Source organism: Panthera onca, chromosome X, assembly GCF_046562875.1.
Source record: "Panthera onca isolate mPanOnc1 chromosome X, mPanOnc1 haplotype 2, whole genome shotgun sequence".
Lineage (NCBI taxonomy): Eukaryota > Metazoa > Chordata > Mammalia > Carnivora > Felidae > Panthera > Panthera onca.
Genome location: NC_138357.1, coordinates 13,347,866 through 13,361,446, shown reverse-complemented (window position 1 = coordinate 13,361,446; position 13,581 = coordinate 13,347,866). Strand labels below are relative to the sequence as shown.

The following is a 13,581-nucleotide window of genomic DNA, read 5'->3' as shown; positions in this document are numbered from 1 at the left end:
TGAAAGGCTGACTGCTTAAAGCAGAATCATATCACGTAGAGTTTATAACATGTACAAATAAAATGTATCACAACAACAGCACGAAGAATGATAGGTAAACGTTGGTATACGTCGATGTTTTGTATTGTATGTGAAGTGGTAGGACATATTAACACAAACTATTATATACTACTACTCGTCCATCGTATCATAGAAATATGTAAGTATATATGCACACATACACACTCATACATACGTGTGTTCTGAGTAGGGTCCTTACGTTTCACCATTTGGGTACATGGCACAAGGAAGTTGAGTCGTCGTGAGAAGGAACATACTAAGAATCTACCAAGCGGCCCAACGTATGTTGAGCAGTGAGTTTTAAGGTAGGTAACCAAATGACTTCGTTGTCTCTCTTTACTTTTAAACCATATGCCATTAGTGCTCCCTGACGAGGATAAACATGGATCCCACCGATGAAGTTTGCTGCCACGGCCACTCCAGCCATTGTACCCGCTGCACCACCCCCCCCCCCACCCCATTCTAATGATGTGTCATTTCCTGCTTCAGTCTCCCATCAGCCACTGCGGTAGAAGTCCACAGAATCAGAGGTGAAGTTTAAAGATTGACACTGCCTATACTCTTCACTTAACCCAAGAAGCCACTGGAAATCGCCCAAAGACCCACTGGGGGAGACGGACACTGTTTCCCAGAAGTAAATACAGCTCAGCTTGTACTTTGGAACAATTGGTCAACCTTGCTACTTGCACAATCTGTCGGCAAAGGTTATGCAGTGCCTGAACATGATCATGGCAGAACCACCGGGCCTCATCACCATCTGCCTTTTAGGATATCTACTCGGTGCTGACTGTACAGGTTGGTTTCCTTTTTCAAGATACACTGTATGCTTGTCTTTTAGATATAGAAATGTCTGGTGCTATCTTTTCCACTAAACAGTGATTACAGGATTTGACAGCAACGTTTAAGATCCCAGTCATCAGCATGTGAGTTGGTAGGTGCCGGTTCTCTAGTAGCTGTGTCTTCTTAACTGCGAAAACTAGATTCACAATGCCTATGGTACTTTTTTCTTTTTTAACGGACACTGGTAGGCCTATGATTTGACCAGGTAAATTTGCTTTGAAAACAGTCATCTCCTGGGTTAAAGAAAAGTAAAAGTGGGAAAACGTTTTAACCAGGACACAGCAGAATATGAAACACATTAACTCTGTCATGTGGTTTGTTTTTTTTTTTTACTCACCACTTTGAGATCAAAACGGGACACATGAAAGCCACAATGGTTTTATTTACAGAAAGAGCCTGATTTTTAAGATATCTGGTACAGTTCAAAATGTTAGAACTATAAAATGCGGCAGGCTTGTGGCTTTAAATATCCATAAACGCATACACTTTCAATTTGAAGTGTTACTTAAAAGGAAGTCTTCGTTACTAAGTTGTTATTTATCCCTAAACTTTTTCATGGATTAGGAGAAATTCTTTTGTCTCTGCTTCTAAACATCTCGGAGTTAATACGGGGGGAAACCCAATACTCACTTGAGCAAAACGAGTCCAAGGCTGACATAAGGAGTGGGAACAGAGTGAATGCGATGCATATCGCTTGGTTTTTTCACAACTTCAGTGACTTTTTAAATTTTTTTTAATGTCTATTTACTTTTGAGAGAGAGACAGACAGATAGAGATTGCGTGCAAGCAGGGGAGGGACAGAGAGAGAGGGAGCCCAGAATCGGAAGCAGGCTCTAGGCTCCGAGCTGCCAGCACAGAGCCCGACGCGGGACCCGAACTCATGGACCGTGAGATCATGACCTGAGCCGAAGTCACCCAGACTGAGCCACCCAGGCGCCCCTCAACTTCAGTGACTTTATGCACTTCCCAAAGGCAGGCACACAGGGGAGGAATTACCCCATTTAGGCAAACGGCGTGTTCTCACAGGAAGCATTTATCACCCTTACTTGTCAACCCACTATAATCAAATCTAGCAGCTGACAGTGCCGGGATCAGGGTGCCAACCCCAAGGGTCCCCGGAAAGCAGACTGGCCCCGTGCTTCCCACTCCAGACATGATGGCACACTGAAATGCAGAGATGATGGTACGAGAAGGCAAAGGTTAAATCAAACTGGCAAAGTGGGTACGGTGAAGAAATTTAGCTGGAAAATTCACCAAGTGGGACATAAGGCTAAGTCTTTACACGTAGCTCATCAGTGTGAGATCTAGGACCACAGAAGATCCAAGCCCTTCCTTCAAGATAAGTGGTGAGATAACGGAGGTTTCTGGAAGGCTACTGCTCCCTTGAAGACCTCAGATGTTGGGGGAGAAAAAAGGATAGGTATGGAGCGGGGACGGGGAGTAGGATTTCAGAGCTGGGGAAATAATGGCTAGAAGAGATAAACCTGAAGAGAGGCTAAATATATGACCGTCAAACAATTGTGTAGAAAGGCAGTGTGATTCTGGAGTCACTGCAGTCAGAGATAACAGGCCCTGGAGGAGAGAGCCGAGGGAATTTCCCAAAGGATGGACAGTTCTAATGCAGCGCTCTCTTCTGCTGTTAAGCGGTCACTGGCTTCTAAGAGCTGTTTCTATGAATGGCTTACGGAGATGTTACATTTTCATGGCTGCTGCCATTAGGCATTATTTGCATCAGTTTAGAATTTTGAAATCAAACCCGTTCTGCAGAACTAATTCGATTTTGTAACGTATACGGACTGAAGGGGTCTTCAATTCAGAACGAATGCATGAAATGAAAGAAAGAAAGAAAGACAGCCTCGGTCCGTATGCTTTGCAGAACTTCACAAGACTGAGTGACCACGGTGCCAGGTGCTGGGGTGAGGTATTAGGGGCGCAGGGATCATCTGGACTCTCTCTTTGACCTGAAGTATCGTGAGGTCAGGTGAGAGATTTCAATGTAACGTGACAACATGTGTACCAGGAGCACAAAGGGATATATTAACTGGGGAAACACTCGGCACAGAGACAGTATTTGGGGCTGGGTCTTAAAAGAGAGTAGGTTCACTGTCCTTTAATGTCTGATCTAGGGCATCCTACGCGAAGAGACTCACTCCCGTGCAAAGATCCCGATCCACAAAGAATGTGAGGTCTTTCAGGAACTCAGGGTGTTTTGAATATTAAATATGACAAGCGAGGTAGGATAGCTAGACAGGGTCAGGTCACCAGATAACAAAGGCCTGAAACTAAGGAGTTTGGACAACAGAGCCCAACTGTCGGGTCAACGGACGTGGAAACGTGAATGGCGCTGATGATGGCTGATCTAGAATGCTCGGTCTGGCAACATTTTTATCATTTTTTTCTTATTGCATTTTTTATTTTCATTCCCGTGTAGTTAACATAGAGCGTTACATTAGTTTCAGGTGTACAATATAGTGATTCAGCAATTCTATACATTACTTGGTGCTCACCGCGACAAGGGCACTCTTTAGGCGCCATCACCTATCATGAGTCTGGCAACATTCTAGTGAACTGTTGGAGGAAGGGGTGGCGAGACATGGGGTGACCGTCTTGAGGCCACTGCAATCATCCTGGGAAGGCATGAGGGGCCGGAGCCTGGACATTAGTTGTGCAGAGAAGAAGGAAAGGGAATCAAGTGACATCCAGGACGTAGAAAGGACAGGGCTTTTACCCCTCTGGCTGTGGAAGGGGAACAGGTTCAGACAAGTGTGGAGTACACATCTGGGGCGTCTGATGTGATTCCAGGACACGGAGCGGTACCTCCGAGCGTGGACCGGGCAGTCTGACTGCCAAAGTCTAAACCCTGGTTCTGACACTTCAGTGTGTTACCCGGGGCCAATTACTTAAACCTCTGTGAACCTCCATTTTCCTCCTTTACAAAAATGAGATGTCGGGATCAATCTCATGGGGCTGCTGTGACGATGGAATGAAATGATGGCTGCAAAGCACAGAGCGTCACGTCCAGCACTGCAGAAGCATTAGATAATCATCAGCTCCGACTCGTCGCATGACAATGTACAGTTAGGGAGCTGGGAAGATGATCTGGAATTCAGAAGATATATCTGACTAGAGATGGCTATTTGGAGCCCACCGTTGCCGGGGTGCCTGGGTGGCTCAGTCGGTTAAGCGTCCGACTTCGGCTCAGGTCACGATCTCGCGGTCCGTGAGTTCGAGCCCCGCGTCGGGCTCTGTGCTGACGGCTCAGGGCCTGGAGCCTGCTTCGGATTCTGTGGCTCCCCTTCTCTCTGCCCCTCTCAGGCTCATGCTCTGTTTCTCAATAATAAAAAAACATCAAAAAAAATTAAAATGCAAAAAAAAAAACCAAAAAACGGAGCCCACCGTTGTAGAAACCGCACTTACAACCGTGTGTGAGGATCCAGGGAGGGAGCACGGATAATGTGGTATCGAGCACAGTGCCTGACTGCGGTGAGTGCTCAGAAAACGGTGTTGAGGGGCGCCTGGGGGGCTCAGTCGGTTAAGTAGCCGGCTAAGTAGCCGGCTCTCGGTTTCAGCTCAGGTCATGATCTCATAGTTCGTAGGTTCGAGCCCCACGTCGGGCTCCACGCTAAAAGCACGGGACCTACTTGGGAGTCTCTCTCTCTCTCGCTCTCAAAAGAAATAAACTTTAAAAAAAGAAAAAGAAAATAGTGTTGAAAGAGTCAGGGCTGGACTAGGGTGAGGCAATCAAGGCACACAGAGCATAAATGTACTTGCACGCACCGAGAGAGAGTGTCTCCTTAAGTTCTATGCCCCAGATGCCTCGGGTACCTGGTAGAGTCGAATGGCATGAAAAGCGCAGGGCAGGAACCTGGGAGAACTCGGACATTAAGGGGCAGGCAGGCAAAGGGGAGTGAATTGATTCGAGTGGTGGATGAGTAACAGGAGTTACAGCAAAGAGAAGAACCAGAATGGGGCGGCCTCGTGGAAAGAGAACCGCGAAGTAAGAGAGACGAAGCATTAGAAATGTTACGGGGCGGTCAAGAAATGCGTGGACTCAAAGTTACCCTTCAGGAGGTCACCACCGATCCCGACAGGAGTCATTTCAGGATACGCATGGGAGCAAAGAAGGGAAAGAGCCCCAGAAAAGGGCACCAAGGAGCTACAAAGGGAATTGAGAAACAGGAAGGCAGGCCAGCACGAGAGGAGCGGGGAGAAAGAGGGCAGAGCCCGCGTCCGCCACGTGCTGCACACGCGTATCCGCTCACCCATCCCGGTCCCACAACACCGTGAGCTCAATGTTCCTATTGTACGACCGCCGTACCCATTTTGCACTCGGCCGAGGTAAAGCTTCGGCGCTCACGTCACTCGCCTGGCGTCCCCCCGGCCGACGGGTGGTCGACACAGGACTCACATCCGGGTGGGTCGGACCTGGCTGCAAACCCCTGTTTCTCCGCCCGGCCCAGGCTGAAATTGGACGCAGACCCAGAGGCCATGGTAGGGGAGCCCGGGGCCAAGCAAACGGATCGCCAGGCAGAGAAGAGGGCCCGCTGGGCAAGGCTGGGTGGCGGCAGCGCGTGGCTTTCTCCCACGGCGCCCGGGCTGCCTCGGAGGGCAAGACGGGCAGGTGGTCGCACTGATCTGGCGGCGGGGAACCGCAGGATCCCGCGGCACGGAAGAGGGAGCGAAGGGAACCGAGAAAGTTGGCAAGGGTTGGAGAGGAAGAGTCTGCTGCATCCAGGAAAACAAGCGACGCCCCAGAGGACTCGCAGAGCCACAGAAAAAGCGAGGTTGCCGAGCGACTAGAAGTGTCCGTAAAGTGACCAGCTGCAGGGAAACTAAGGGAATATGGTTTAGTTGATGTTTCTTTCTTTTTCTTTCTTTCTCTTTCTTTCGTTCGTTCTTTTTTTCTTTGAATTCATGAGCAAGCAGTCCCAAAATGCCTGGAAAGTTCATCTTGTAAGCACTTGGTCCTGTTGACATGGGATCGGTCCCTCGAAGAAAGGAACAACTCTGGCAACTTCTCGAGTTCCTGTTATTAATAACAGACATGGAGGGGCACCTGGGTGTCTCAGTCGGTTAAGCATCCGATTCCAGCTCCGGTCGTGATGGCACGGTTTGGGAGTCGGAGCCCGGCATCGGGCTCCGTGCTCACAGCACAGAGCCTGCTTGGGATGCTGTCTCTCCTTCCCTCCCTGCCCCTCCCCTGCTCGCACCTTATCTCACTCTCAAAATAAATAAATAAACTTTAAAAAAAATGATAGAGATGGATATGTTTTCTATATCTATCTAGAGAGACAGAGACAAAGAGACAGAGAGAGAGTGAGTGAGTGAGTGAGTGTGGGGAGGGAGGGAGGGAAGGAGACAAATAGGTTAGAGACCTCAGTCCTCCAGAGTTCAGGACTGCCCCACAGGCAGGCACATCCTGAATCCCAGAGACAGACTTGTCACTGTAATTCCCGTAACACGTGCCAACCGATGGTGTTGTGAGTCTGGAAATAAACAAATTAGTGCAATGGTTTTTCTTTAACACCTAGTGAGAGACACTGGGGTTGCACGTGCAGCGGGCCCACAATCAGGCTTCTGTTTTTCCCAGAGAAATTTGCTGCAGAGTCATTTGGGCAACCGCATCCTGAAAACACAGCCAGGCCAGGGTGATGGATCACCTTGCGCGGATCTGCAATTAGCTATTTTCAAATGATGACAAAGTGTGAAGTTAACTGCTTATTTGAGAACTTCCTTTTTTCATCCAAAGTAAATCCAAATACAATTGAAAACCTGACCGTTCATTACTGGAGCTCTCTTGACTAAAAGCCAAATTGAATTTTAATTCCTAAAGCTCCGTGTGTATACGGTGCTGTGAGGACATCATAGATTTTTGGCTCTAGGCCCCAAAGATAAATTGGCTTTGGGATTCCTTGGATTAAAAACAAAGCCCTTCTTCAGAGGTGTATTTAATTTTCACGATGTTTTCTTTTTCCTAAAGCTAAAGAACAGTTCTTTTAAATTGCAGTTTTTCTTGATCATGAAGATGCCACGAAAGTTCTGAGCCGGCCCAAGAGGTATAATTCAGGCAAACTGGAAGAGTTTGTTCAAGGGAACCTTGAGAGAGAATGTATGGAAGAAAAGTGTAGCTTTGAAGAAGCACGAGAAGTTTTTGAAAACACTGAAAAAACCGTGAGTATTTTCCACGTAACATACTTCAGATGCTAAGAACAGAAAACCTAAAAAGAAAAAGAAGAAGAAAAAAAAGAACCGTCTCTCTGAAATTTTTAAATAGCTACACACATAGATGTGTGACAAATGTTACAGAAGGGAAGCAATCAAATCCAAAACATTTTAAGTACTGCCATTAACTTGTCCTCTTTTTCTTTATAGACTGAATTTTGGAAGCAGTATGTCGGTAAGCAATTAATTTTTTCCTCTGGCTGGGACACGAAACATTTGAGAACTACGTTTCTTTTCTCTGTGTAAACAGACAGTATATTAGACTCCGTCCAAAGGGTCCGACTCTTTTACTCAAGACCCAACGGTGATTCGTGACAGGTTTGTGCCAGCATGGGAGGGATCAGCTGGCAGATAAGCTCACTCCTCCCCAGGGCTTTCAAAACATGGCGGCCGGAAGGAGGAAACTCAGGTCCCTGTGTCTGGGGACTGAATCAGAGTTCGCAGTCTTCAGCAGAGAATGTGAGAATGCTGACGGACTGAGATGTGTATTGTCTAGTACAAGTCCTCCTCCTTGTGATGGCCCCCAAGGCTCCCCGTGATGGTCCCGGCCCTCCCTTTCCACTGGCCCTGGGACCCTCTCCTCCTGCTCACCTCCTCACACACAGGGGGAAGTAGGGGGGAGAGGGGGGGTGTTCCCCAGCCATCCTGGCCTCCCTGCGGCTCCCTGCACACCCCGGAAATGCTGTGGGAATGCTTTGGCTTTGGCCTTTGATGCGGCTGTTCCTTTACGGTGCCAGGTTCTCTTCCGCCAGGCTCCCCTAGGGGCGCTCCCTCCCCTCTTTCGGCTCCATCTCCATGAAGCCCACCCTGATCATCTATTAGTATTTCAGCTGCCTCCCCCTAACCCCATCACCTAGCAACCGCATCCGGCTCTATTATTTTTCGTAGTGCTTTTCACCATCTGAGGTAACATATAATGTTCTTATTTGTGCCACTTATTATCTATTTTCCCCACCTCGTGAGAATGTAAGCTTCCCGTTGGCGGGGGCGTCCAAGTGTTTTGTTTACTGACGTACTCCCGGTACAGAAGCGCTGAGTAAATATTTGTTGAATGGGTCGACCAAAAAGAGGAAAAGCCAAACTTTCGTGACAACTAAGCTTCGCAAACTCACGTAGAATCCGGCAGCAGGATTCTGAAGTAGCGTGAGCCCCACAGGTTGGCGTATCTGTCTGCACGGATAAAACCTAGAGAGCAAATTCGCGGAGTTTCCAACACTTTGAGATCTAGTTCTATTTTCCAGTTGCTATTCTGGGGACACTATTAGACTTATTCATAGGCTGGTAACTCATAATGTCTCCGCTTTTGTTTTTATTTTTTAAGATGATTTTCTAAGTAGTCTCTACACCCGACATGGGGCTTGAACCCACAACCCTGAGATCAAGGGACACGTGATCTAACTGGCTGAGCCAGCCAGGTGCCCCGTCCACTTTTGTTTTTAAATCGTGAGGAAGGACGGACGAGGTGCACTCTATTACATTCGCTTTGCCTTTCCTTGTTAGTAATGAATGCGACCGTGGCAATTCTCTCCTCAGGTAATTCCCCTGCAGTTAGCGCAAAGAAGTCTTTTTATTCTCCGTTTCTATTATATTTACAACTTTAAATCTTGTGATACATTTTTATTTTTCTCAAGATTCTATTCTTAAGTAATCTCTACAACCCAACGTGAGGCTCGAACCCACAACCCGGAGATCAAGAGTCGCATGCTCCACTGACTTGAGCCAGCCAAGTGCCCCTTGGGACATGTAGTTTTTTAAGTTTATTTATTTATTTATTTTGAGAGAGACAGAGCGAGCGCTGAAGGGGCAGAGAGAGAGGGGGAGAAAGAGAGAATCCCGAGCAGGCTCTGCGCTGTCAGCACAGAGCCTGACGTGGGGCTTGGACGCACACGCCATGAGATCTGAGTCGAAACCAAGAGTCAGACACTTCACCGACTGAGCCACCAGGTGCCCTGTGAGAAATTTTTAAAGCAAATCAATTTCTACTTCCCTTCCCCCCCCCCCAACCCCTGGCTGTACTTAAACCCCCACAACCGCTTCTTTGCTCACCCCACCCCCCAGCAGGGTTGGCCCAAACCTCGCAAGCACCACACCGCATTTTGAAGCCGGGCCCCTGCCTTCTAGGCCACAGGCCGCACTGTTTACTGTATCCGGGGCCAAGATTATCTCGGAAACATCAGAGGCGCGACTCTGTCCCTACCGCTCTGTCCGCCAAAAACAAGAACAAAAAAGCAAAAAGAAAACCAAAACGCCATGCCTAAGTCTTTCACTTGCAGCAAGAAACAGCCGATGCTATTTCTCACCGGGCGGGCTTTTACACACTGCGGGGCGCAGGGCCCTCACTCGCCTGCTTTATTCTCTGCTATCAACTCTCCCCGGACAGGGCCCGGTTGGAGCAGAAAGATGTCCGAGCACATTAGCTAGCGTGGGTCAAGCACTGTGGGTGCCTCACACCGACCCTGTGAGCAAAGCAGTATTCGCCTCATTTTACGGAGGACGCTGAGGCTTAGGGAGGCTAAGAGACTTGCCTAAAGGTCACCCAGCTGGGGCGGGGGTGGGCACAGAGCCCGGAAAAGAACCCAAATTCCCTAACGTGCAAGCCCTTCTCTTTCGCAATCACCCCTCCCGGCCTTGAACTCTGAATGCAGTTATTCATTAAACCACCACCTAGTAGCCTTAAACGGGAATCTCTCGCGTGGCAAGATCTTGTCCCTTGTTGTCTTTGACCCCTGCCGTCCGTGGCTTTGCCCGAGCCCAGGGTACACGCAGGCCAGCACCCGAAGGAGGACTAAATGCAGGATAAAATGACACTCGGTTTAAAGATATGTCTCAGCAAATGAGTTGCTGCGTCGCTGGCTGCAAGCCCAGACCCTTTCAGTGAAACATCCTAAATAATTCAGACCCGTTGGTCTGTAATATAAAGCGCAAACGTAGCTCGTTTTTTAGACCGGTTCGAACATCAATAATAATAACCCAGAGATAACGTATTTTGTTTTCAGAGCATTGGAACAAATTGAACTAGCTGTGCAAAAGCACATTGGATCAAGGGGCAGAGGGGACAAGGTCTAATCTTTACGGCAAGCAGCCTTCCCAGAGAAGGGACTATTTCTGAGAAAGGGAGAGGAACCCCGGGTCGACGGGACCCGGATACACAGTGACCGGGAGCACGACAGATGCGCCGCCGTACTCCCTAGGGCAGGCACACGGACAGGCTAGGTGGCAGGGAGTTTGGCTCTTGAGTATGACTGACAACGAGAAATGCCTCTTTTGCTGCCCTCTTCTTCCTTCTTTCATTCTGATGTCAGCTTTTACCTCTTCCTCTTGCAGATCTAGCTCCTATTGTTTTCTTCCGGGCTGTTTCTCTTAGCTCAAAGCGTGTACCCGTCTCCCCTCTGGTTCTATTCATCCCTTTCTCCTGAAGCTTCCTTAGAAGTGTGGATGGAGCCGGAGCGTTCAGAAACCAGACTGAAAGGCTCCCTTCTCATCCTGACCCTTCCCCTCTTGCCGATTCTTTCCTCCTGTTTTCTTTCCACCGGTGTCTTCAAAGGCTCTCGAGGACGCTGGGAAGGTACAAACTTCAGGAAGGGCGGACAGGACACACAGCCCATCGCAACATAAATAAAGCAGATCTTCAGCTCTTTTCAGACCTTTTCGTTTTTAATTCTTTGTATTAAAAGTTGTTTCTCACCTGAAACCGATAGGATGCTCTATGTCGACTGACTGAAATGAAAATAGAAACTTAAAAATTTGGTTTTAGGGGCACCTGGGTGGCTCAGTCGGTCGAGCGTCCAACTTCGGCTCAGGTCATGATCTCGCGGCTCGTGGGTTCGAGCCCCACGTCGGGCTCTGAGCTGACAGCTCGGAGCCTGGAGACTGCTTCGGGTTCTGTGTCTCCCTCTCTCTCTGTCCCTCCCCTAACTTGTGCTCTGTCTCTATCAAAAATAAATAAACGTAATAAAAAATATTTTTTTAATTTGTTTTTAAATGTAAAGAATTACCACTTTAAAAAACTTAAAAAGAGATAAATAAATAAAAGCTGCTTCTCACTTGACCTAGACCGTTTGGGACCACTTCACAGACAGCAGAATATCTTTAAGCAGCGAGAGATGCTCCCGGCATCTCTTCCAAGGTTTTGAACCACTACTGCCTGCTACAATTTTTTACAAAAAGTGAAATGATAACACAAGGAAGTAGATGCATTTGCTCCAAGCTTAGGCTGCCGGTTCCTTGAGTGCAAATACCATATGCTACCATGCTCGGCGTGTTCGGCAAGACCTTTGATAGTGGGCCCTGAATGACACAGAGATAATAATGGTTGAAGTGATGTCACTTGATTTAGAATTCACTTGCCATCGTTCTACAAGAAAGGAATGAAAACCCTTCTCTCTCTATGCTCGCACAGTCCGTTTCTAACCTCAGACCTTCTTCCCCCTCTTCCTCGTCCCTTGGGTTGCATCAACTATGAGCATGGCTGCCCCAGAGCAATTTCCTAGGACGGTATTAGCCGGGGAACCTTTGTTTGGGTTGTTTTTAGAAACTCAGGAAGACAGGGTCATCCCACAAGGAGCAGCATCAGCAGTCCTGACCCTAAAATCAGGCTCCCCTCCCCACGAGTCTGTGCAAGGAGGCATTCTAAGTGGTTTATGTGCTAACGCAACTTTATCTTAACCTATCTCAAAGATGGAGATCAATGTGAGTCCAATCCCTGTTTGAATGGCGGCATATGCAAGGATGACATTAATTCCTATGAATGCTGGTGTCAGACTGGATTTGAAGGGAAGAACTGTGAGTTAGGTAAGTAACTTTTTTCTTAACGTTTATTTATTTTTGAGAGAGACACACAGACAGAACGCGAGCAGGGAGGGGCAGAGAGAGAGGGAGACACAGAATCCGAAGCAGGATCCGGGCTCTGAGCTGGCAGCACAGAGCCCGGCGCGGGGCTTGAACCCACGCACGAGCTATGAGATCACGACCGGAACCGAAGTCACACGCTTAACTGACTGAGCCACCCAGGCGCCCCGGTAAGTAACTCTTTTTTGATTACTCATGGTTCCATGTTTGCCTGTGGAACCAGATGAAACTGGAAAATGTAATATTTATGTAGAAGTTTCTCTGAAAAACGTGCTCTTTTTGCAGTAAAGAACTAGACACCGTGCTGTACTGCAAGCACATCTCTAGAACTCACTCAGCTTGCAGAACTCCAACTTCATACCCACTGAACAGCAGCTCCCCATTTTCCCCTTCCCTCAGCGCCTGGCAGGCACAATTGTAGTCTCTGTTTGTGTTTGACTATTTTTAGACACCTCAGATAAGCAGAATCAGGCAGTATTTGTCCTTCTGTGACTGGCCTCTTTCATTTAGCATAATGTGCTCCGGGTTCATCCATGCTGTCACATAGGACAGGGTTTCCTTTTTTAAAAAGGCCGAATAATATTCCAGGGTATGAGTCATATACTTCCAAACCTTATAAACATTCAGTTTGTCTGTAGTCACAGTTTCTCGGATGAGCTCAAGAAACTACGGCAAGAGCAATATTTGGTAGCTAATCTTATGTGGTCATGATGCTCCCCCCTTGCTATTATCCCTCAATGCAACCATATGCGGTCAGTCCCATTATTATCCCCATTCTATGCAGATGAGGAAACTACGGCTCAAACGGCTCAAAATCATAGAGGCAATAAATGGTTGAACCAGAACTTGAACTTCAGTTTGACCAAAACCCATGCTTCTAACTACTGGCCACAAAACGCAAAGAAAACCGAACCCATAAAATTGTTTGCGCTCATGACTAAACTGTTATCAACATAGGCCGCGGCAGTCAATTAAGTACAGAATTGAGATACGGGGAGGCCAATTCTCCCTAAAACAGGTGCTTTTTGGCACATACGAACCGCTTCGCATGTTACATTTGTTGACAAAAATCAGAGCTCGCTCCCGAATCTGACCACATGGATCACACTGAAAGAGTTACATAGCAAACCTATGAGCACTGCGCGTCTTTCCTCCTTGTAGTCTAGAATTTTTTTCTTTTTTCTTTTTTTTTTTTTTTTTTGCTGAGGTTTTGGCAATTGGAGCATTAAATCCCAAAGTCCTCTCCTACTTGCTTATTATCTCTGGATGCAAGATTACTGGTATTATGGTTGTGAAAGACCACGCTAATGACAGATCCTCTTTCTACTCTGAAACTCTGGAAGAATGGAGATGCAATCCTAAGGAAAGAATTTAACAGCACAGCCTACGTGACTAGGGGCAAAGAGCAGAAAATTAGCAGGAGTCTATTAAGACTTTCTAGCCATCCACCTGCCAGACAGATGAAAAAGGTATAAAACAAAATGAAAGTCACCAGCTGCAATTGTCCTGCAGAGAAAGGAAAGAAAAAAAAAGTCGCCTGTAATGTCGTTTAGGAATCTTTTCAGCACTACAGAGAACTCCAGTGATCATCTTCCTTTGAGAGCTAGAAGA

The 13,581-nt window shown here is 47.5% G+C and overlaps 1 protein-coding gene across 1 annotated transcript in view; it reads left to right on the top strand.

Moving 5' to 3' along the window:
- Window positions 1-593: 593 nt before the first annotated feature.
- Window positions 594-13,581, top strand: part of F9 (coagulation factor IX) — a 31,521-nt gene continuing 18,533 nt past the window's right edge. Inside the window, exons 1-4 of the mRNA XM_081793575.1 lie at window positions 594-855; window positions 6,908-7,071; window positions 7,273-7,297; window positions 11,800-11,913. Of these exons, the coding sequence (XP_081649701.1) occupies window positions 768-855; window positions 6,908-7,071; window positions 7,273-7,297; window positions 11,800-11,913 (391 nt within the window). The 5' untranslated portion in view covers window positions 594-767. The remainder of the gene's footprint in view (window positions 856-6,907; window positions 7,072-7,272; window positions 7,298-11,799; window positions 11,914-13,581) is intronic.